The 25,180-nt window shown below is 45.7% G+C and overlaps 1 protein-coding gene across 10 annotated transcripts in view; it reads right to left on the bottom strand.

Annotated features, from left to right (window-relative positions):
- Positions 1–25,180, bottom strand: part of SYNRG (synergin gamma) — a 93,279-nt gene that overhangs the window by 10,299 nt on the left and 57,800 nt on the right. For 7 of the 10 annotated variants that reach the window (XM_068135635.2, XM_068135636.2, XM_068135640.2 and 4 more), the window contains 8 exons: positions 24,021–24,083; positions 21,760–22,128; positions 12,855–12,955; positions 6,087–6,489; positions 5,885–5,982; positions 5,335–5,517; positions 1,132–1,303; positions 366–517 (listed from right to left, as the gene is read on the bottom strand). In XM_068135635.2, the coding sequence (XP_067991736.2) occupies positions 366–517; positions 1,132–1,303; positions 5,335–5,517; positions 5,885–5,982; positions 6,087–6,489; positions 12,855–12,955; positions 21,760–22,128; positions 24,021–24,083 (1,541 nt within the window). The remainder of the gene's footprint in view (positions 1–365; positions 518–1,131; positions 1,304–5,334; positions 5,518–5,884; positions 5,983–6,086; positions 6,490–12,854; positions 12,956–21,759; positions 22,129–24,020; positions 24,084–25,180) is intronic. The other 3 variants (XM_078768031.1, XM_068135641.2, XM_078768030.1) reach the window with 1 other exon arrangement.

The raw sequence follows: 25,180 nt of genomic DNA, 5'->3' as shown, positions 1-25,180 counted from the left end.
AACACATCCTCTCCTGTCACTCAATGGACCTCAAACATCCGAGGCCTCCGCTCCAACCTGACGTCCTTCAATCCAGGCCGCTGCTAACAGCCCAGACATCATCTGTTTAACAGAATCCTTCCTCTCAAAGGATGTCCCTGACTCATTAGTCTCTCCCCAGCTAGTCTCCTCCGATTTGATAGGCCTGAACCTCACGCCAATGGCAGAGTTGCACTATACCATCAATAACTCAATTTCTCCCTGCCTGTGTACTGATCTTGCACCTTAGCACTGCCCGTGTCTCTGCTTACATGATCACATGATGATATGTGACAATCACTGGACATTTTGATGAAATAGGTAAGAAACATCAGACAGAATCTCACCTCCACTTCTCCCGTTAGGTCTTTGTACTTGTCCCGGATGACAGGTAGAGAGGACTTTTCACAAGAGCCAACCGAGCTGATCTTTTGAGGAGACGGCACTTTCTCAGTTCCCCCCTTTGGATTGTTTTCAAGGCTCTGCCCACGACGAGAGTCTGTAGAGGACAGAAATATTGAAGAGAAGACACATCGGTTAGTAAAGGTAGGGATGATGAATACGCTATCATACAAAGAAACTGCATGCCGAACATGATAACGAATCGGATAACATCAACAACACACAATTCAGATGTGACAATTACAGAATGAATAGCACATTATCCATAGGGTGATTGCGTCAACTCCATGCTGACTGTCTGTCTGACTGTCTGTCTGTCTGACTGTCTGTCTGACTGTCTGACTGTCTGTCACACACGCATGCACACACACACACACACACACACACAAGCCTCAGTCTCCCCTCCCTCTGCTCCTCCCCCATCCCAACCCAAAGTCCTCAACCCCCCTTCCTAAGGCCTCAACCTCCCCCTTCCAAAGCTGTGCCATCTTTACTCTCACCCTCCTCTCGCTCATGACGGTAAACGGGCATTCCCACATCAAAAACAGTGGAATATCACGTTTTCTGCTCCACTATCATGCTAGCACGGACTTCGCAGAAACCAGTCACAGTCACCTGTTCAAGTCACAACTTGGAGACAATTGTCGGAAATAACAGCAAGGACCTCGCAGTAAAAGTGCTGCTTGAGAGAAAGAGTTCTAAAGGCGTTACCTTGCACACAAAGATCAAAGGTCTCCAGTTCGCTGATAATCATCTCTTCGCTGGACCGAACCTTCAGGTGACCCCTCAAGGGGAAGTCGAATCGCAATGGCCTCGACTCTGTGCCACTTTCACGCTCCTCCAACAAATCTGGTCCCAGGTTCTCGATCAAACCTGGTGCACCCTGCAAATGACGATACAAACCGATATTTGATCCATGGGTTTATTCAAAGCTCGTTTTTGAATATGTTGATCTCCACAAATCAAAGCTCGTTTTTGAATATGTTGATCTCCACAAATACTGTGACGTGTACATTGATGATTTGTGTAGTTTAGTCAAAGACGGGGCATGTTGTGTGACTGACCGCACACGATCTATCCCTGAAAGGTGATTTGATGTCTGATTGTTCTTTCGACAATAAGACTCGTTTGTGCTTTTGCTTCGCTTGTCGACACACAAAGTTTTGCTCTTTTCTTATTTTAACTTTGGCAGTTTGAAGTTCTGACCTTGCTCGTTAAGACTAGTCATAAGAGAGCATCTATTAATTTTTTTACATATGTACAACCATCCACCTTCGGTGGCGGCGGTAAATATTGTGGGATCTTCTTTGTTACTTGCAAAATCGAAGATTTTAAAAGTATGTTGGTCGGTTCCGTTTGTGGTTCTGTCTGTTTGTCTGTTTGTCTGTCTGTTTGTCTGTCTGTCTGTTTGTCTGTCTGTTTGTCTGTCTGTTTGTTTGTCTGTTTGTCTGTCTGTTTGTCCGTCTGTCTGTCTGTTTGTCTGTTTGTCACCGGCCTACAGGTCACAATTCTAAACCAATCGTCACGAAACTTCACCACGTTGTATAAGTCGTCCCAATTGAGAAGCCTATTGATTTTCAGGTCAAAGGTCAACATAGGCCAAATTTCTAAAATCCTCAATTTTCATCCAATTGACTTGAAATTTGAAGAGCATTTGCACATTGAGTCACTAAATAGGGAAACTAACAATTTTTGAGGCCAAAAGGTCAAAGGTCAACTCAAGGTCAACCTTCCAAAATCATAATTTTTCATCTGAAAAATCGTCACTTTTCTTCCTATTGACCCGAGCTTTGATCAAGATTGTAAATTTTAATCTTGATGAAATGCACAATTTGCTGTATCAATGGAATTTTTTTTTATTGGGGGGGGGGGGGGGGGGGTCTGTCTCTCTGTGCGTGTGTCTGTGCGTGTGTCTGTGCGCGTGTCTGTGCGCGTGTCTGTGCGCGTGTCTGTGCGCGTGTCTGTGCGCGTGTCTGTGCGCGTGTCTGTGCGCGTGTCTGTGCGCGTGTCTGTGCGCGTGTCTGTGCGCGTGTCTGCGCGCGTGTCTGCGTCTGTGCGCGTGTCTGCGTCTGTGCGCGTGTCTGCGTCTGTGCGCGTGTCTGCGTCTGTGCGCGTGTCTGCGTCTGTGCGCGTGTCTGCGTCTGTGCGCGTGTCTGCGTCTGTGCGCGTGTCTGCGTCTGTGCGCGTGTCTGCGTCTGTGCGCGTGTCTGCGTCTGTGCGCGTGTCTGCGTCTGTGCGCGTGTCTGCGTCTGTGCGCGTGTCTGCGTCTGTGCGCGTGTCTGCGTCTGTGCGCGTGTCTGCGTCTGTGCGCGTGTCTGCGTCTGTGCGCGTGTCTGCGTCTGTGCGCGTGTCTGCGTCTGTGCGCGTGTCTGCGTCTGTGCGCGTGTCTGCGTCTGTGCGCGTGTCTGCGTCTGTGCGCGTGTCTGCGTCTGTGCGCGTGTCTGCGTCTGTGCGCGTGTCTGCGTCTGTGCGCGTGTCTGCGTCTGTGCGCGTGTCTGCGTCTGTGCGCGTGTCTGCGTCTGTGCGCGTGTCTGCGTCTGTGCGCGTGTCTGCGTCTGTGCGCGTGTCTGCGTCTGTGCGCGTGTCTGCGTCTGTGCGCGTGTCTGCGTCTGTGCGCGTGTCTGCGTCTGTGCGCGTGTCTGCGTCTGTGCGCGTGTCTGCGTCTGTGCGCGTGTCTGCGTCTGTGCGCGTGTCTGCGTCTGTGCGCGTGTCTGCGTCTGTGCGCGTGTCTGCGTCTGTGCGCGTGTCTGCGTCTGTGCGCGTGTCTGCGTCTGTGCGCGTGTCTGCGTCTGTGCGCGTGTCTGCGTCTGTGCGCGTGTCTGCGTCTGTGCGCGTGTCTGCGTCTGTGCGCGTGTCTGCGTCTGTGCGCGTGTCTGCGTCTGTGCGCGTGTCTGCGTCTGTGCGCGTGTCTGCGTCTGTGCGCGTGTCTGCGTCTGTGCGCGTGTCTGCGTCTGTGCGCGTGTCTGCGTCTGTGCGCGTGTCTGCGTCTGTGCGCGTGTCTGCGTCTGTGCGCGTGTCTGCGTCTGTGCGCGTGTCTGCGTCTGTGCGCGTGTCTGCGTCTGTGCGCGTGTCTGCGTCTGTGCGCGTGTCTGCGTCTGTGCGCGTGTCTGCGTCTGTGCGCGTGTCTGCGTCTGTGCGCGTGTCTGCGTCTGTGCGCGTGTCTGCGTCTGTGCGCGTGTCTGCGTCTGTGCGCGTGTCTGCGTCTGTGCGCGTGTCTGCGTCTGTGCGCGTGTCTGCGTCTGTGCGCGTGTCTGCGTCTGTGCGCGTGTCTGCGTCTGTGCGCGTGTCTGCGTCTGTGCGCGTGTCTGCGTCTGTGCGCGTGTCTGCGTCTGTGCGCGTGTCTGCGTCTGTGCGCGTGTCTGCGTCTGTGCGCGTGTCTGCGTCTGTGCGCGTGTCTGCGTCTGTGCGCGTGTCTGCGTCTGTGCGCGTGTCTGCGTCTGTGCGCGTGTCTGCGTCTGTGCGCGTGTCTGCGTCTGTGCGCGTGTCTGCGTCTGTGCGCGTGTCTGCGTCTGTGCGCGTGTCTGCGTCTGTGCGCGTGTCTGCGTCTGTGCGCGTGTCTGCGTCTGTGCGCGTGTCTGCGTCTGTGCGCGTGTCTGCGTCTGTGCGCGTGTCTGCGTCTGTGCGCGTGTCTGCGTCTGTGCGCCTGTCTGCGTCTGTGCGCGTGTCTGCGTCTGTGCGCGTGTCTGCGTCTGTGCGCGTGTCTGCGTCTGTGCGCGTGTCTGCGTCTGTGCGCGTGTCTGCGTCTGTGCGCGTGTCTGCGTCTGTGCGCGTGTCTGCGTCTGTGCGCGTGTCTGCGTCTGTGCGCGTGTCTGCGTCTGTGCGCGTGTCTGCGTCTGTGCGCGTGTCTGCGTCTGTGCGCGTGTCTGCGTCTGTGCGCGTGTCTGCGTCTGTGCGCGTGTCTGCGTCTGTGCGCGTGTCTGCGTCTGTGCGCGTGTCTGCGTCTGTGCGCGTGTCTGCGTCTGTGCGCGTGTCTGCGTCTGTGCGCGTGTCTGCGTCTGTGCGCGTGTCTGCGTCTGTGCGCGTGTCTGCGTCTGTGCGCGTGTCTGCGTCTGTGCGCGTGTCTGCGTCTGTGCGCGTGTCTGCGTCTGTGCGCGTGTCTGCGTCTGTGCGCGTGTCTGCGTCTGTGCGCGTGTCTGCGTCTGTGCGCGTGTCTGCGTCTGTGCGCGTGTCTGCGTCTGTGCGCGTGTCTGCGTCTGTGCGCGTGTCTGCGTCTGTGCGCGTGTCTGCGTCTGTGCGCGTGTCTGCGTCTGTGCGCGTGTCTGCGTCTGTGCGCGTGTCTGCGTCTGTGCGCGTGTCTGCGTCTGTGCGCGTGTCTGCGTCTGTGCGCGTGTCTGCGTGTGCGTGCGTCTGTGCGTGCGTCTGTGCGTGCGTCTGTGCGTGCGTCTGTGCGTGCGTCTGTGCGTGCGTCTGTGCGTGTCTGTCTGTGCGGGTCTGTCTGTGCGGGTCTGTCTGTGCGGATCTGTCTGTGCGGATCTGTCTGTGCGGATCTGTCTGTGCGGATCTGTCTGTGCGGATCTGTCTGTGCGGATCTGTCTGTGCGGATCTGTCTGTGCGGATCTGTCTGTGTGGATCTGTCTGTGTGGATCTGTCTGTGTGGATCTGTCTGTGTGGATCTGTCTGTGTGGATCTGTCTGTGTGGATCTGTCTGTGTGGATCTGTCTGTGTGGATCTGTCTGTGTGGATCTGTCTGTGTGGATCTGTCTGTGTGGATCTGTCTGTGTGGATCTGTCTGTGTGGATCTGTCTGTGTGGATCTGTCTGTGTGGATCTGTCTGTGTGGATCTGTCTGTGTGGATCTGTCTGTGTGGATCTGTCTGTGTGTGTCTCTCTGTGTTTTTATTTTTTTCTTTCTTTCTCTTGCTCTTTCTCTCTAATAAATCGGTAAGAGAAATGTCATCAAAATACGAAGCATCACCTGATCATCACTCCATTTGTCACTGTGATGATCCTCCAATCTTAAAACTCTAACATCTTCACAAGTGCCAATTTCCTTTGAGGCTGATTCACTCGATTCCATGACAGTCTCTGTGGTGTTTTCGAAAAAGCCTTTTGGCTGACCGAGAAAGAACCTTGCTGGCTCCACCTTCTTGCAATCAGTCTGCTCAATTCAAGAGGAGGAAAAAAATACATAAAAGAATACTTTTTTTTTTTTTTTAAGGACAGTATATGGCAAAATACTAATGGATGTGGTCTCAGGAGTAAATTGGGGCATAATTTGAAATAGTTATTTCATCATACATGTTAGCATAAGCGTAATGCAATTCCTGTGATTAATAAAAGGGTGTTGAGCACGTGTTTCAAAAGATGTAGTCTTCCCCACCCAAGTGTCTATACCTAAGCCACACCTTTCCCCCCTACCTACAATCTTAAGCTTTCCCTATTGTACATGTGTTCATGCATTTTTTTCATCAACAGCATTAAACACTTTAAAATCAGACTTTAATTTAAGGTCTCATGGGGCTTACCTTCAAAATAATATTGTGGTGTGTCGGAGATTCCGACTCTGTCCAATCAAAACCGACTAGGCTACTAACCCTTGATCCATCTCCAAAGTCTTCCAAATCTATGACGGCAAAAAAAAAAATTGAATGAAATAAACATTGATGATGCGATTTCAAATCAATGTTACAGAAAATAATTGCTTTAGCAAGAGCTAAAATTTTTTACCAATTGCTTGCTGTTGTCCAGCTGGGGGAAGGTCAAGTGAACTGTCAGATAACACATGCCGGAGGTCAGCCACTGAGCTTGCTGCTCGGAGCCCGGATGATGCCAAAGAGCCAGCTTCATCCCAGTCATCCCGGACATTTATGCCCCCTGGTGGTGGCAGCTCCAGAGATCGCACCGATGAGCTGTCATCCTGCGGCAAGTTATTTCGGCGCAGGCCCGCAGCAGCCCGTACGGGAGCCGAAGCCACTGATAAACCGTCATCAGAGTCATCTCGTGAGGTCCCAGCGTTTTCTATGGTCGGCAACTCGAGCGAGCGCACAGACAGACAGTCATCCCGTGAAGTGGACGTGAAGCGAGAGATCGGCATTATTGCAGGAGGCTTCGCCAAAACATCTGCGGGGCCCTGAAATTCATGGACAGACAAGAACACATGAAAGTGTCATTGGCATACTTCAGGAAATGCATCAATAAGCCATTCAATGCTGCAGGTTTCATGTCACTTGATGGTTTAATCAGGGCCGGGTTAACCTTTTGTGGGCCTGGCGCCAAACAAATGTGGAGGAAACATTACAAAAGACAGGCGGTCGACACATAAGTAGTCTTCAACACAACACACAGCTGTTTTTAAGTTGTATTTACAAGTTTAAGTTGCAGATAGAGGTGTGTGCCATGAGGGTAACAGCAATGGTAGCCAAAGGGCAGAAGGACATATTATACACAGGAGTACATAAAATAAATAACAAATGAAAAGTATAAATAAGATAGTGGATAAAAACGGCCTGCCATTTGCTGATCCCACTAAGTTATATACATATCCTAGCATTAAAATATATACATGTGCTTTATTGAAACGTATCACGATGTGTACACCTGGGTTGGCAGGATGGCCTAGCTGGAGTTATGTAGCCAACACTCACTTCTAGCCTGGATTTGATTCCCAACCCAGCTATAAACTGTCAGCCCGGTGTTTCACAGGCAGGGTGATTCATGAATGTGTGTGCCGTCTCTCGAATGGACGGTAAACGACCGTATTCGTTGGTGGATGTTAGATATCCCATGGTGTCCTTCATGAGCACCATGGCCAAATTCCTGGCCAAACTAGTCGAACATCAGGCTGGCCAGCAAGTTTGGTGAAAACTTGGGCCAAGCTTCCCCTGGCTGACCTGACAATACAGGTGGATTTATGGTGGCTGTTAAAGAAGAAGAGGAAAGAAACAACAACAACAAGAAAAATACCATGATGTGTACACCTAATTCAACAAGCCTTACGCCTAGGTCCCCCGTCGGTGAAGTAATGTGAGTTGACAAAGTGGAAAACGCAAGGCGCCCATCTTGGATTTTGACGTGGCGACCCAATTTTCACTAGCGTTCTTCCTTATGCCTAGATACACCCACACACGAGATTAGAGATTGGTACTTCGCTTATTTTTCAAGATATTCCGCTCACAAGGTTCAGACATACATGGCGTCAGACATACATGGCGGCGGCCATCTTGGATTTTGACGTGGATTACACCCACACACCAAGTTAGAATTCGGTCCTTCACTTACGCACGCACACACACATGCACGCACGGACGCACGCACACACGGACGGAGGGGAAAACCATAGTCCCCCTTTTGCTCCGCGGTGCGACGGGGGACAATAAGCCATTTTACCGATGTCTCTGCCTTCCTGTTGTCCAGTTGAGTTAACAAGTACAGGGACATTCAAAGTAAACCGCCCCCATGCCAAATAAATAAATAACATCCTCCAGTGTGCGGCATTGTCGGGGCATCTCCGGCACCCGGCGATACCACCGTGCAGCACATAGCCAAAACTGGGAGGGAGCGGTGTACAATAATTGATTGATTATTTGCATAATTAAAATCAACAAATAGTAATCGTAAAATAATTTCTTAATCAATTGGCTAATAGCTCGACCAGCAGTTTCATCCGAAGCTGTAACTTTTTGAAAATCAATTAAACCAGTTATTAATAATAATAAAACGAAAACAAAAAAAAACCTAATTAATTGATTAATTGATAAATCAACGAGAACGCCACTCAGTAGAGCGCATACTCCCGCCGTGGGTCAAGTTGGAATAATACGTTTTGTTTAACATCCCCAAACCCCAAAACAATAAATGAAAAAGAAAGTAGGCCCTAACTGTCAGCGAATTTATTTTGATGTATCTCGGAATTAGAGGAGAAAAACATCATTTAAGAATAAGAATAAAAGCTTTAATGCAATAAAACAGCAAAAAAATTCCCAAAAGAATTCCCCAAAAAAATTCCTGGATCCGGAATAATATCCTGCGCTTCACCATAAACTAATCAGTTCTTCCTTATCCCAAGGGCAATCATCCCACCAACTTTCATCCAAATCCGTTCAGAACTTTTCCAGATATCTTGTTCACAAACACACGAACACGAACATACACATGGACGGACACAATCGAATGCATTACTCCCTGGTGGGAGTAATAAACCTGAAAATCGCAGAGCCAGAATTATTTATTTGGTCTGGGAAGCCCATGCGAGGTTTCTTCTTCTTCAGCCTCTCACAACCCTGGGTGAATATGCAATCTTCAAAAAAAAAAGGTCAGAATTTTGCCAAATCTGTTTTATTCGTTTGTTAATATACCTCAGCCATTGACAAATCTGGAATTATAATTTTATTTGAGGTTCAAATTAACCCGGGACATTGTGTCAAACGATGCCTGCAAGTCTGTACATGTGATAAATAAGTAATCATCCACAAACGAAGACTCTTCTTCTTCACACAATAACAACTTCTAGCTTCCAGACCGTACATCCAATCATCTTCAAATTTTGCACACTTGTTACTCTTCATGACTTCTACTAGAGTATGAAGTTTCATGTCGATCAATGAAGTGGTTCAAGAGATATAAATGTTTTTATTATTTGCGTTTAATTAACGATATCTGCCAAACCACGTGACCTATCGCAAATTCCAAAAGGATATTTTAGTACACTGATATGCTGAACAGATCTGTGAAGTTTCCCCTCGATTGGATCACAAATGAGGGAAGAGCTAGGTTTTAAAGGTTTGTGCTTAAAAACGTCATAACTCTGAAACCATGTGATGCATGACGTCATGCTCGCTGACTTTTTTGTTCGTCATGGGTATGCGATTCTGCTTGCAAAGTTTGGCCTCGATCTGTTCAGGCGTTTTGGAGAAAATTGGATTTTAGTGTTTTTCACTCAAAACAATATGGTGGCCGAACCACGTGACCTGTGACGTCATAATTGCCATTAAAATATTCTACAGACCGAATCCCTCCAATGGTGAAAATTTGCTCTCAATTGGTCCAATTATTGCAGAGAAAATGGTTTTTAAAGGAAAACAGAAAAAAAAATCCCCCAAAAAAATTCCTGGATCCGGAATAATATCCTGAGCTTCACCAAAAACTAATCAATTCTTCTTTATCCCAAGGGCAATCATCCCACCAACTTTCATCCAAATCCGTTCAGAACTTTTCCAGATATCTTGTTCACGAACACACACACACACACACACACACACACACACACACACACACACACACACACACACACACACACACACACACACACACACACACACACACACACACACACACACACACACACACACACACACACACACACACACACACACGGACGGACACGAGCAAATGCATTACTCCCTGGCGGGAGTAATAAATCAAAAATACCTTTTACAGTCAAATCACTTGGTCATTGTCATGTCCAAATATCAGCTTCCTAACTCAAAAGGTTCCTGAGATAAAGCCCAGTTAAGTACTTAATAAAATCGAAATAAATAAGTACTTAATAAAATCGATAATAATTAAGTAATTAATCAATTAATTGTTTAATCAAAAACAAAAAAAATAAAGTTTTTGTCAAAGTACTTGCTCACTTTTGTGCCCAAATTTCAGCTTCCTAGCTCAAAGGATGGCTGAGATATTGCCTGGACAAACAAACAAACAAACAAGAAAGAAAACAAACAAACAAACAAGAAAGAAAGAAAGAAAAACAAACAAACAAACAAACAAGAAAGAAGGAAAGCAAGAAATTAGAGTGAAAACTGAGTACTCCCTTTCAGTGTGCGTCATTGTCGGGCCCCCTTCGGTGCCCGGCAATGACGTCATGCAGCGCCTGGAGATGGAACAGGAAAGGAGCGGTGTATAATGAGCATATCGAAGGTTCGCCAAACGAAGGGATATAAAGGTACGTAATCTGTATAATTCAATTTAAATCAAGTCAAAATTATAAAAGTACGATAAAATTAATTAACTAAAATAATAATTTCGGAATTTACAACTGTTGACGGGGTGTCTATTACACCACCTTATCTACACAGTTTACATTAGTTATTTGCGCTTGTTGTTTGTGTCCTTTACGACGTCCTTGAAAACAGTAAGTTTCCTGTTTCGAATGATTTTCAGTTTTGTTTGCCTGCCATTCAGGCAGCCAGAGTAAAAACATTATCTCACTCCTCTTAGCACATGCACAATCGGGACAAATGAATAGTCAAAGTTCTGCGAAACTCCAGGTTGATTTCCTGATTCATGTTCAAAATGCAACATTAAATTCAAATTAAGTTGTTCCTCGATCATAAACTGACGTTTGTAAACGGACAGACATGTACCAAATGCTGAAGCTCGCTTTTCGCTTCGCGGGGTAACAATGGTGGAACGAATAAAACCCTAAGAGTCGCAGCACCATAAGTAACATGAACCACCAACAAAAACATATATACAAAGTCATACATGGAGCAGTTAACTCTCAGGGACAGTCGAGGACAATAACGTCTAGGAATTGTGAAAAAACGGTCAGAGAGGACGGACACTCAATAACGTGACTAATAAAACTCAGTTTCGCAGGAGTGAAGCAGGTCCACTATCAAAGGCCGTTCACCGGAAACTGAACCAAGTACGGTACCACTAAATGACTCACCAATGACGTGCACCGATTGGTTGGACCTTTCAAACAAGTTAAGCCAAGAACCAGAGGAAGAATATACATTTTTTTGGAGACATCATCCAATTGCTCCCCCTACCCCACCCCCCACGTTTTGAAAATTTGCAAAACCTACTCAGGAGAATCACGCAACTTGTAAACTGCAGTTGATGAGGGGTCAAGGTGTGGGTGGGGGAGGTCACCTGCAAGGTAAATCGACACCGTGCATTGGAAAGGAGGGCCCTGTGATACAAGACACAAGCATTCTGCATTTAATATGAAATACAAAACAAAGATTGATGAAAGGAATGTGCGGTATTGCGTGCCAATAAAGTATGAATGAAGTTTGCACATCTATGTTTCCGTCACCAAATCGTAATTATGGGACCGTGTGTAACATTTAAATCATTTTTAATGTTTAGGTCTAATAAATTATTCTCATGAGTAAATAATGAAATAAACTCTCCCACTTGCGTGAGAGAGTTCATCACCTGGGGCCTCCGATAATTTTGACGACTCTCAAATAGATAGATGCACATCTTCCCAAATAATGAAGAACCCTAAAGCAAGAGGCGTCATTTGAAGCTTTATGTTCAAAGCACTTTCGTCATTGGCAACTGGGGCTTACACGCATGAACTCCAGGAGTTACGTGAATTGCCTGGGACTCGCAAAGGTGAATCACCCAAGTCCATGACCAACTGTAACGTCTTTATACAAATAACGTCAACGCAGGAGGAGGCCTTTCGGCCCATCAAGTCTGAGCAATCATGCCAACATCTTCCTACTCCCGCATCCCCACAACTTCCAGATACCGATCCAACTAAATTTTAAAACTATCTACCTACTCTGTCACTACTCTTACATGGAGACCATTCCATCCATTAAACATTATCTGAGTGGAAGACTCCTAACTCACTACAGTCACAACTCTCCTCTTCTTTTATTCTGAAACCGTGGCTCCTGCTCCCATACTGTTTGCCGTCACGACCTCGACAGATATACCTCCGCCCACATTATTACACCATCATATATACTTGCACAAAGTTTGATTTAAATTCCTTCAGCTGTTCTCAAGTATCACATCGTCACCTGACATGACCTCTGACCTTTGACACTGAAATCTAATCAGTTCAATTCTTGCATCATAATATATACTAATACCAAGCTTCGTCAAAGTCCCATCACTGGTTCACAAGTCAGCGCAGTAACAGATTTTTTACCTAACGGGACCTCAGACTTTTGACCTCTTGACCCCATAATCCAATCCGTTTATGTTTACATAATTATACATGTACTAAGGTTAATTTAGTTCCCTTCAGCTGTTCTTAAGTCATCGTGGTAACGAAAACCTATTACAGACTCTGACCTCTGACCTCTTGATGCTGAAATCTAATCAGTTTATGTTTGCATTATCACATATACTTAAACCATGTTTGGTAAAAATCCCATCACAGGTTAACAAGTTGGCTCCGTTACAGAATTTTTACCTCACAGGACCCTGACCTTTGACCTCTCGGCCCCATAATCTAATCAGTTCATCTTTGCATCATTATACATACTTGTACCAAGTTTGACTGAGACCCCTTTAGCCATTCTTAAGTTATCACAGCAATGCCAACTTATCAAGGACGGACGGACGCACGGACATACAACTCAAAAACCTCTGGCAAATTCGGCGACGGAGGTATAAAAAGAATCACAAACAGATGAAGCTTTTCGCTGCTTCCAAAATTTTAAAAAGCAGAAATATGTGCTACAACTAAAAACGAGGTCAACTCGACAAAATTTATTCAGCATTGCTTTCCGAAACCAAAATCACCTGGAGGTCTGGAAAAGTGACGTCGTTCTCTTCCTTGTAAAGTATATCTTGTGACTTTGACACATGGTCGACCAGTGCCTGCGGCTTCAGTCGAGCAAAACCTTCCGGGATGAGAAGTAAATGAATGATTAGGAACGTGACATTTCTTTAAATCAAAAACACATTTTTGAAAGCAATGGGGACCGTTGCAAGAAATAAGAGAAATAATTTTGAGAAGTTTGTTTGTGTGTGTGTGTGTGTGTGTGTGTGTGTTTATGTATTATGTATGTATGTATGTGTGTGTATGTGTGTATGTGTGTGTGTATGTATGTGTGTATGTATGTATGTATGTATGTATGTATGTACAGTCACGTGAAAAAGTAAGTACACCCCCATGTAAAGTTTTGACTTTTTCAACATATTTCAACACAGCTATTTGATCTTCATTTCAACATTATTGATAGATAAAGGTGATATAATATAACAAATATCATGAAATATTTACATTTTGTAGTCCATTGTATAATTTAAATAAACATAAATGCAAATTTCGCATGTGGAAAAAGTAAGTGCACCCCTACATTTATCACTACTTCAAATACCTAAAATTAGAATCAGGTGCACCAGCTCAGGTGCAAATGATGGTGCATCTCTAACGATGCTCAGGTGCATAGTTTTTTTTTTTTTTTTGTGTATACTGAATCGAGGCTCGTGAAAGAGCTGACATTTACTTCACAAACAAATCAACCAGACAAACAAAATGTATAAAAAGAGGGAGCGGAAGACAAGAGAAGGGGAAGCACACAAACACTTGAGAGCACACAACATTTAAGAGCAGGGAGATGTGTGGGAGGGAGAGGGTTTGGGGGGAGGAGGCGTGGGAAGGGGGGTGGGGGGATGGGAGAAGTATAAAACACAAGGACACCAAGTAGTCCGTGGGCTGAGTAGGGTTTACATGCACCCCCCCCACAACTTAACTTCCCGGGTATGTCCATGCACCCCCCACCCTAGGGGGTAGGAAAAACCATGTTAACAGAAAAAAAACTCATTCCCAAGGTACCTCCCACGCATATTTTGATGTTACCCCCCCTGTGTCAGTGATTTCCGAAAATTAGGGGTAGGCGAAATTCAAATGGCCATAACTTTTTACCGTCATCCTATGGTTGCATATGACCCCTCAAAATGTTTGTCCTGGGACACTCTTTACAATGATGTGTTTGTTATATGCAAATGAGGTCACTAATGAGGTCAAACTATGAGGGAATGAGTTTTTTTTCTGTTAACATGGTTTTTCCTAACCCCTAAGGTGGGGGGTACATGGACATACCCGGGAAGTTAAGTTGTGGGGGGCGGGGGGGGGGTGCATGTAAACCCTACTCAGCCCACGGACTAAAGGACTTCCAGGACAGAAGTTGGTATTTTAAAAAAGTGGAATTGGGGTGAAATTAGCAGGGATAGAAAAGATCAAGGTTTTGGATGGGGGAAGATAAGAGATGGTGGTGAACAGCTGTTTTAAAGACCTGGAGGGTGGAGTGGGATTGAAGAGAGTGAGGGAGTTTGTTCCAGAGGTGGGAGAAAAGAGGAATGAAGGAGTGAAGGTGAGCAGAGAGTCTTGATTTTGGCAGTTTAACCATAAGAGGGTTGCAGGCAGATCTTGTGCGCCCTGTAGGAATATTTGCGGGACAGAGCCCAGAGAGAGCTGGGGGGGGGGGGGGGGCAAGCCCAGAGAGGAGTCGGTAGAAGACGGAAAGACCACCAACCTGCCTGCGGTGAGTGAGTGAGAGGCCCTTGGAGTTAGCTTCATCGCGGGAGATTCCAATGATTCTGAATGCTTTGGTTTCAACAGCGTGAAGACGAGCTAGGTGTGAGGCAGGAGCACCAGCCCAGAGGGGAGAGCAGTATTCCATTGAGCTGCGGATGAAAGCCTTGTATGTGGTGAGGAGCTCAGGTGTGCCAAGGAAGGACTTCGCACGACGGAGGATGCCCAGTCGGCGACTGGCTTTGGAGGCCAGATTTGAAATGTGGTTTTCCCAGGAAAGATCATGGCAGATAGTGAGACCCAAAAGCTTGAGTGACAGAACTTCTTGGAGGTGCATAGTTAGAGAGGATCTTGCAGGAACCTGTCTTATTTAAACCTCAGACATTTAGTTTGGTTTGCTCTTTGTTGTTGAAGTGTGCGGCGTCACCATGCCTAGATCAAAAGAGCTCTCTGAGGCCTTCAGAAAGAAGGTTATAGATGCCTATGAGTCTGGGAAGGGATATAAAAAGTTCTCCAAACAATTTTAAATCAATCATTCGACTGTCTGGAAGATCATCTACAAGTGGAGAAGATTCCAAACAACTGCCAACCTGTTTAGGCCAGGCCGCCCCAGCAAGTTCAGCCCAAGAGCAGACCGCAAGATGCTGAAAGAAGTCTCTAAGAACTCCAGAATGTCATCACGGGACCTACAGGTAGCTCTTGCCACTGTTGATGTCAAACTGCACGAGTCTACCATGAGAAGGAGGCTGCAAAATTTGATCTACATGGGAGGTGTGCCAGGAGGAAACCTTTGCTGTCCAGAAAGAACATCAGGGCAAGACTAATGTTTGCCAATGAACACCTAGGCAAAGACCAGCACTTCTGGAACAATGTGCTCTGGACAGATGAGTCAAAGGTAGAGCTATTTGCCCACAGTACCAGAAGACATGTTTGGCGAAAACCAAAGACAGCATTTGACCACAAGAACCTGATACCAACTGGAAAGCATGGTGGTGGAAATATTATGGTTTGGGGCAGCTTTGCTGCATCAGGGCCTGGGCAGCTCACCATCATAGAATCCACTATGAATTCTTCATTGTACCAGAGGGTGCTTGAGGATAATGTGACGCCATCTGTCGGAAAGTTGAAGCTCAACCGAAGGTGGACCTTGCAACATGACAATGACCCTAAACATACCAGTAAATCCACCAAGGAATGGCTGAAAAGAAAGAAATGGAGGGTTCTGGAATGGCCAAGTCAAGGCCCAGATCTAAATCCCATTGAGATGTTGTGGGGGGATTTGAAAGGAGCTGCGCATGCAAGAAACTTCCCGGTGTGTACCCCGGTTTAGAATAGGTACACCGTATCCCTGCGTGTCGTAAGAGGCGACTAAAGGGGTTGGCGTCAGGAAGGGCACCCGGCCAGAAAAACATTGCCTCAAAAAGAGAACCATGACAATTACAACTACATATGGGCAGGGTACAGCCCGAAGTACCCCGTGGGGGACGCCACTCCCTCTCGTCAAAACTCAAGGTGGGGAACCCGATCGAAGCAAGGGTGGAAATCACTCCATTTATGACGACGAAACATCTGATGCCCGAAGTGGAGATCAGTTTCTGAGGTTTGGGACATGGAATGTAGGGACAATGACAGGGAGATCAGGAGAAGTGGTGGAAGTATTGGTCAGAAGAAGAGTGGACATATGTTGTGTGCAAGAGACGAGATGGAAGGGAAGTGGTGTGAGAATGGTGAAGGGTAGGCAGGGACAGAAATAGAACTTTGTGTGGCAAGGGTGCCCGGAAGGCATGCATCGCATTGGTGTCCTGTTTTCTGAGGAGTTTGTAGACAGTGTGGTGAGTGTGACTAGGGTGAGTGATAGGTTGATGATGGTGAAAATGATGATTGGAAAGCTCTTGGTGAACGTCATCTCGGGATATGCTCCGCAGGTTGGTCGGAGCGATGAAGAGAAGGACAAGTTCTGGTGTGCGATGGAGAAGCTGATGGAAAACGTGAAAGATGAGGAAGTTGTTGTGGTAGGATGAGACCTAAATGGACATGTGGGAAGGAGTATGAACGGTTTTGAGGGAGTTCATGGGGGTTACGAATATGGTGTGAGAAATGGAGAAGGTGAAAGGATTTTAGAGTTTGCTGATGGAGCTGATTTGTTGATTTGTAATACTCAGTTCCAGAAAGAGGATAATAAGCTTGTTACATACACGTCAGGTGGGTCGACGACAGCCGTTGACTACCTGATGGTGCGTAGGCGAGATAGGGGGCACCTCCGGGACACAAAGGTGATCCCGGGGGAGGAGGCTGTTTCACAGCACCACTTGGTTGTCTGCGACATAAGGTGCGAGGAGAGCTCGGCGGGTGAAGTACCAACCGAGACTGAAGGTGTGGAGGTTGAAAGAGGTGACAGTAAGGGAGGCATTAAAAGAGAGGCCGAGTGAGGGAAGAGGATGATGTGGCTGAGCTTGAAAGTGGTTGGATGTCAATGAAAGATAGTCTGTTGGGAGCCGTTGGTGAGGTATGTGGATGGAAAAAAGGACCACCGAGGCACTCGGAAACATGTTGGTGGGATTATGAAGTTGGAAAGAGGATTGATGAGAAGAGGAAGAAGTTCAAGGAGTGGCAGAAGGCGAAGGGTACGGAGCCAGAAAAAGCAGAGCATGAAAGTTATAAGCTCTTTGCTGATGACTCCACTCTCTGTCGCTCCATTCCTCATCCCTCAGATCGGCAGTCTGCAGCCTTCTCACTCTCTGCAGACCTGGACAAAATCACAGACTGGGCAAACACGTGGAACATGTCTTTCAATCCTGACAAATCTCACACTCTTACGATGTCTCTCCGAAAAGACCGACTGGACAACCCTCCCATATACTTTCTGAATAATCCTCTCCAAGAAGTTCTGTCACTCAAGCTTTTGGGTCTCACGATCTGCCATGATCTTTCCTGGGAAAACCACATTTCCAAGCTGGCCTCCAAAGCCAGTCGCCGACTGGGCATCCTCCATCGTGCGAAGTCCTTCCTTGGCACACCTGAGCTCCTCACCACATACAAGGCTTTCATCCGCAGCTCAATGGAGTACTGCTCTCCCCTCTGGGCTGGTGCTCCTGCCTCACACCGAGCTCGTCTTCACGCTGTTGAAACCAAAGCATTCAGAATCATTGGAATCTCCCGCGATGACGCTATCTCCGAGGGCCTTTCACTTACTCACCGCAGGCAGGTTGGTGGTCTTTCCGTCTTCTACCGACTCCTCTCCGGCCTTGCTCCCCCAGCTCTCTCTGGGCTCTGTCACCCAAATATTCCGACAGGTCGCACAAGATCTGCCTGCAACCCTCTTATGGTTAAACTGCCAAAATCAAGACTCTCTGCTCACCTTCACTCCTTCATTCCTCTTTTCTCCCACCTCTGGAACAAACTCCCTCACTCTCTTCAATCCCACTCCTCCCTCCAGGTCTTTAAAACGGCTGTTCACCACCATCTCTTATCTTCCCCAATCCAAAACCTTGATCTTTTCTACCCCCGCTAATTTCACCCCAAATCAACTTTTTGAGGTGCCGACTTCTTTCCTGGAAGTCCTTGGTGTCCTTGCATTTTATACCTATCCTGCCCCCCCCCCAGGCCCCCTCCCTCCCACATATCTCCCGATGTCCCTGCTCTCAAATGTTGTTTGTGTGCTTCCTCCCCTTCTCTCCCCATCTTGTTGACCGCTCCCCTTTTTATATACTTTGTTTCCTTGTTTGTTTGATTTGTTTGTTTGATAAATGTTAGCTCTTTCACGAGCCTCGACTCTGTATACAAAAAAAAAAAAAAAAAAAAGGCAGCCAAGAAGGCTGCAAAGAAAGAGGTAACAATGGCGCAGGAGGCATGTAGGAAAATGTTCGGAGAACGCTTGAATTCGGAAGAGGGTCAGAGAGCAGTATTCAGGATTGCAAAGCAGATAGCGAAAGAGAGGTGTGATGTGATGGGGGTGAGTTGCTTGAAGGATGAAGTGGGACAAATCGTTGTGGACCCAGATGGAATTAAAGGAAGATGGAAGAGATATATGGAAATGCTGTTGAATGCAGAGATTGAATGGGATGGCAACATAAAGAGTAACCCAGTTTTAGGACCGGCAGAGAAGATAACCGAGAAGGAAGTTGAGGAAGCGATAAAGGCAATGAAGAGTAGAAAAGCGGGAGGGCCGACGGGAGTTGTGGGAGATATTTTGAAGGCAGCAGGAAGTTGGGGCGTGAAGAGAATGACAGAGATCTGTAATCTGGTGGTGAAAGAAGGCCGCATTCCAGTGGATTTGGAACTGAGTACCCTCATCCCTCTATACAAGGGGAAAGGTGACCGTCTGGACTGTGGCTAATATTGAGCGATAAAGTTATTGGAGCATGGAATGAAGGTATTGGAAAGGGTGTTGGAGAGGAGGATAAGGAAGAAAGTGAAGATCGACGAAATGCAGTTTGGATTTATGCCGGGAAGAGGTACGACAGACGCGCTTTTTATTGTAAGGCAGTTGCAGGAGAAGTACATGGAGAAGAGGAAGAAGTTGTTTCTTGGGTTTGTTGATCTGGAGAAAGCATTCGATCGGGTTCCACGCAAAGTAGTGACATGGGCATTGAGGAAGTTCGGAGTGGAGGAATGGTTGATCAGAGTAGTGATGGCAATGTACAAAAGAGCGCGCACAGCTGTAAGGACGAAGGACGGGAACAGTGGTGAGTTTGAGGTGAAGGTGGGAGTGCATCAGGGGTCGGTACTAAGTCCACTACTATTTGTGGCTGTGATGGAGGTGCTGGCTCAGAACGTAAAGAAGGGTTTACCGTGGGAGTTGTTGTATGCAGATGATCTGGTGTTGATTGCGGAAAGTATGGATGGACTGAAGGAAAAGATGAACAAGTGGAAGGAATATATGGAGACAAAAGGTCTGAAGGTGAATATCGGAAAGACAAAGGTGATGGCAAGTGGTAAAGCATGTGGTGAGGTGGAAAGAACTGGGAAGTGGCCGTGTGCTGTGTGCAGGAAGGGTGTTGGAGTGAACTCCATTCAATGTACAATGTGCGCTGAGTGGGTTCATCAAAAATGTAGTGGTCTGAGAGGGTCATTAACCAGTGTGGCAGCTACATTCAAATGTAAGGTGTGCACAGAGGGAGCTGCAGATGGAGGAAATGTTGAGTTGGATCTTGGAGACGGAGTGAAGGTGGAAGGTGTGAAAACATTTTGCTACCTCGGAGACATACTGAATGGAGAAGGTGGATCAGACTCGGCAACGGTTGCTGGAGTGAGATGTGCATGGAAGAAGTTTCGGGAACTGAGTGGCGTGCTGATGAGGTGGGGAGTGTCGTTGAAGCTCAAGGGAAAGGTGTATGCTGCATGTGTGAGAAGTGTTATGATTTATGGGAGCGAGACATGGGTAATGAACGTAGAGCAGCAACGAAGGCTGGAAAGGGTGGAAATGCGAATGGTTCGGTGTATGTGTGGAGTATCGTTAAGACAGAGGAATACAAATGATGAATTGCGAAAGATAATGGGAATAGAGCCTGTGATGGATGCTGTGAAGAGAAACAGGTTGAGATGGTTTGGTCATGTGTTGAGGAAGGATGAAAGTGACTGGTTGAAAAGAGTGATGGAAATGAATGTAGAAGGAAGTAGAGGACGGGGAAGACCGAGAAAGACTTGGCTGAAGATGGTGGAAGAAGAAATGTGGGCAAGGGGGTTAACAAGGGGAGATGTAGAAAATAGGGCAAAATGGAGAAGATTGTCATGGGGACCGCAAGGCTAACCCCCGCTCTAGCAGGGAAAATGGCCTTAAAATGCATGTTGTTGTTGTTGTTGTGCATGCAATAAACTCCTCAAACATCGCACAGCTAAAAGAATTCTGCATGGAGGAGTGGGCAAAAATTTCTCCCAGTCGATGTCAGAGACTGGTAGACAGTTATAAGAAACGCCTACTTGAGGTTGTTTCTGCCAAAGGGGGCAATACCACCTTTTGGAGTGAAGGGTGTCCTCACTTTTTTCACATGCGAAATTTGCATTTATGTTTCTTTAAATTATACAATGGACTACAAAATGTAAATGTTTCATGATATTTGTTATATTATATCACCTTTATCTCTCAATATTGTTGAAATGAAGATCAAATAGCTGTATGTTGAAATATGTTGAAAAAGTCAAAACTTTACATGGGGTGTACTTACTTTTTCACGTGACTGTATGTGTGTATGTATGCATGTGCGTGTGTTGGACATCTATGCACTCCAAACTGCTTGACGAAAAGAGTCTAAAACTGGTGCTGGCACTCATGGTGTGCACAGGAAGGTTTTTCAGGGTTAAAAAAAAACCCAATCCGTTGTCCTGGGTGTTCAGGGTGGGGGGAAACCCCCAATTCTATCTGTGTAAATATGGATAGAAGGGTGCCACTTCCTCGGGCACTGCCATGGGTCAAGCAGGCTGCAATAGGCCCCATTGCCCATTGTGCAGATGTAGGCCCCATTGTGAAAGTACATACTGTTGTGGGAAGTATGCTTTTCTACGTTTTATTTTGCATATTCATATTCTTTAAATTGTAGGATTTTTAATGTACGGTATATTTTAATAATCAAGAAGATGTGAATGAATAAATGATTTAACATAGAAATGAAATGTAAATTGATAAAATTCAAAATTATCGTTCATGCAGTTTGGACGACGACATTCCTTCATCACTTTTTCCACAGACACTTGATCTCATTTGCAACTAGAACGACACTCGGTACAGCGCATACATCCACCATGCTGAACAGTTTACGTTTTCTATCCCACTGATCGGCCAGATCTGGATTCGGACCTTAACCAAAATCGAATTGGCTTGTTTTTGTCGCCGAACCAACTCATCCACCAAGTGTTGCCATAACTTGTCCACAACTTTGAGATATCGTGCTATATATCGTTTTTGGCCTGCCACTCAATGGTAAAATCACTCCACTCCATGTTTGGCCCGATCATTCCACTTTAAAAAAATTAATAATTCCAGTATCCAAATCCAGATCTACACCACAATTCATTCAATTTGGCCACACATCCGACCTGTCCAAGTTTGTCCGAATCTATCCACAATGTATTGAGATATCCTGCTCATAGACAGACAAAGAGACAGACAGACAGGGGTGAAAAATAACCATTGTCCACCTTTGGTGACCGAGGAAATAAAATCAAACCAACCTTGGCCAATTGAGCTCACAACAGATGACTGTTCTTCCACTGGATCAAAACTTGTGAAGGCGGCAAAGACGGAGAAATCTGCAAAATTACTCGACTCTATGGAAGGAGCATTCTGTTCATGTGTCAAAGATGTGTTCGAGTCTTGTGATCTGGTTGCCGAGACGTGCGATCGAGAGCCGGTTATCTTCTCCGCAACGGCATTCCAAGGCACAAGACCCCTCTCACCGTCTTGCCGAGTCCCTGGTAAATAATTTTCTCCAACAACATAAGAAGCAGCTGCGGATGATGCACCGGCATCACCCAAAATAGGGGCCATCGTCAGATGGTCATTCACATCTCCCACATCCTTAACACCTTCCAGCTCTTCACCTGCAGACACAAGATGCAGGGGAAAAAGTTACAAAACTTTGCCAACAACATCAATGAAAACAAAAAAACTTACAAATCAACGACTCAAGATGTTCTCTTGCCAAGAGAACATTCCTAACATTTTTCAGATAATATAAGATTTTCAAAAGCCTGGATATGATGAGAATAAAATAAGAGCTCAATTTGGGAACAGCACAAGACTGTACTTACTACGTTTTCGTTTTTTTAACACAGATGGGCTAAAACGAAATTATGCATTTTTCAAAATTCTTTTTTGTGTGAGTTTTACCGATGAAACCACTTTTCCAACAAAGAAAAGCAACAACGGAAGCGCCACACAAGCAACAAAGCCAAACGACAGCACGAAGATAAAAAAAAAAAAGGCTTGTTGAACTCTGGCACAAGAGAACAAATTGAATCGACACCGAGACGAGCAACTTGCAATAAAACCTCAAGTCAAAAAACACAAAACAACAAAAGCAATGCCGGAACGTAATTGGCAAAACACCTTAAATTGCATATTCACCAATGACTGCAAATAAAATCCTCAAACAAAATTGGAAGTAGAACGGCTTCAGCAGAACTGAAAATTCCACAAAGTGAATCGTTTGTTTGTTCCTCTGAACAAGATATTACAAAGACTGCACATTCTTGAGGTTTTACTGCTATGCGTGCATCCCAACAAACTCCCAAGGTAGCAGTAAGGAGGGAAAGAGTAGAGCAATCAATGGGAAGGTAGGCAAATAAAAATAATCAAATTAAATAAACAAAGCAAACTAGTGGATAATGAACGTGTAGATTGAGTGAAGAGCGATACCGACAGGACAGAGCGCAGGTAGCAGGCTGACGCACGTGCAAGCTGTACCAACCTTTGGTTAGGCCTGCATTTTGGCCATGTTTACATTTGAGATCATGTACAGAAATACAAAACAATCAGTTAAATATTTTTTGCAAGCAAAACACTCAATTGCTAAAGCACTTTAACATTCCAGACATTCAAACAAAGGTAGGAATAACTGGTAAGCTGGAAAAAAAAATCAGTTAAAAACAAACTCATTCATTCAGTACCATGTCAATGTCAAGATGTGCAGACAGCAAGACAAACGGGAATTTATTATCGTTGCACTTCAACAGCATCCAAAAGCGATTCACATGATATTCGCAGTGCAAGAAGAGAGGATTCACAAGCCACTTTGAAGAGGGAAGTAAGTACAGGACCGCTTTTCAAGGTGAGTCTACATCAGCAGCTACAGTGTATTCGAAATGAATAAAAACAGCAAAGGAAGATCATATAATGCTTCACGGTGACAAGAGAATCGGAAAAAGGTCACATGCTAAAACAAAGACATGATGTACAAAACACAAGTTGAGTTCCGGTGCGGCAGATTTAAATGACCGTTCCATAACGACCGTTCCGGTTCATATCAAACAGCAATCGGACATTTCATTGTGAGAGTGCAGGTGGCGATTGCTTTCACCGCAAAGGGAACTCCATACCCATGAAGCGGGAATACTCGATACTCGTGAAGTGTGAATACTCCATACTCGTGAAAAAGAGACTCCAAATTCAAGTTTAGTACTCTTGGTCTATTTCTTGTATTTTTAAAGACAAATTTATTAAGCATTGGAAGGAAAAATATGCTCAATGTAGGCCTTGCATTGCATGATTCATTAGACGGCATAAACCAAGGAAGCTTCAGACATATCCATCTGCAGTTCAACTTTCTAACTGATATACAACAACAAAAAAACTCGTCTTATTCATACCAGGATATAAGACCTGATGGTGCAAGCAACCGTCTTGAACCAAATGCGTTAAAATATGGGAATAAATGGTCAAATAATGCAAAATAAATGAATAAAAAGAATGTGCAGATGTCACCAGTACACACTTGTGCCAGTTGCGGAGTTTTGTCCACCCAGGGTCCGAAGAACACTGTATTTGTCTTGAGGGTCTGAAAAACAAATTACCGAAACGTCGAAGCATTTCGTCCTAAACAACTCTCGTAAAAATACAAACAGAAACTGCACCAACAGGAAATAATTACCGCTGCCACCGAAGGTGGACGGAGGTTATGTTTTCACCCCTATCTTTCTGTTTGTGTGCAGGATCTCTCAAGAAGTTGTGGATGGGTTCAGATGAAATTTGGTGGACTGGTTGGGTGTGTGACAAGGACGAACTGATTTAAACTTTGGTGAAGATCCGGATATAATTTTTAAAAATTTTTAAAAGTGATTCTTCACCATTGACTATTGAGTGATAAGGCCAAAAACGATATATATCACGATATTTCAAAAAGTTGTGGATGGGTTATGACAAAACTTGGTGGACGAGTTGGTTTGGTGACAAGAACAAGCGATTAGGTTTTGGTTCAGGTCCGAATCCAGATCCGGCCCATCAGTGGGATACAAAATGTAGACTGTTCAGCCTGGTGGAGGTATGCGCTCTACTGAGGGCTGTTCTAGTTTTATCTGAGATCATAGGGTAGGAGATCAAACGTTTCCACCACAGAGTGGCCTTCAAACTGGGACTAACTGAGCTGGTGTTCTCATTATCAGAGTGGAGCAGGATACATTCTCAGCACTGTGGAATAACAGGGCCCTGCTTTATAAAATGCACACACTGAACGCTTAATTAGCACTGCACACCTTGAGAGGCCTCAGTTGATGAGTTGTATCCCACAATACTCTTTTGTTAAAGAAAACAAGAAGTAACATTGACCGTCATGTTAACGCAAAGAAGAGCTCTCTACCATTGCTTCTTCCTGGTTCTCCCACTTCTCCCAAGTGGTACCACCCCCTCATACCGATCAAACCCGGCATATTCTTGGAATGAATGATGCTCATTCTATACCTTGCTTTATTTTTTACCTTCAACCTACGAGAGCAGACCACACTGGTCTGTTCGTGAATGATAATACGATTCCTTTTATATACCAGGGTGTTTCATAAAAAAGCGCAATTCCATTAAAGTTATGAGAATATTAATTTTTTAATACAAATTATTTTCTATCGCAGGTTTGGATGAAGCATCGCTTGGAGGAAAAACTGC

Source organism: Myxine glutinosa, chromosome 14 (assembly GCF_964187855.1).
Source record: "Myxine glutinosa chromosome 14, kmMyxGlut1.1, whole genome shotgun sequence".
NCBI classification, from domain to species: domain Eukaryota; kingdom Metazoa; phylum Chordata; class Myxini; order Myxiniformes; family Myxinidae; genus Myxine; species Myxine glutinosa.
This window is presented reverse-complemented; position numbering and strand designations above follow the sequence as displayed.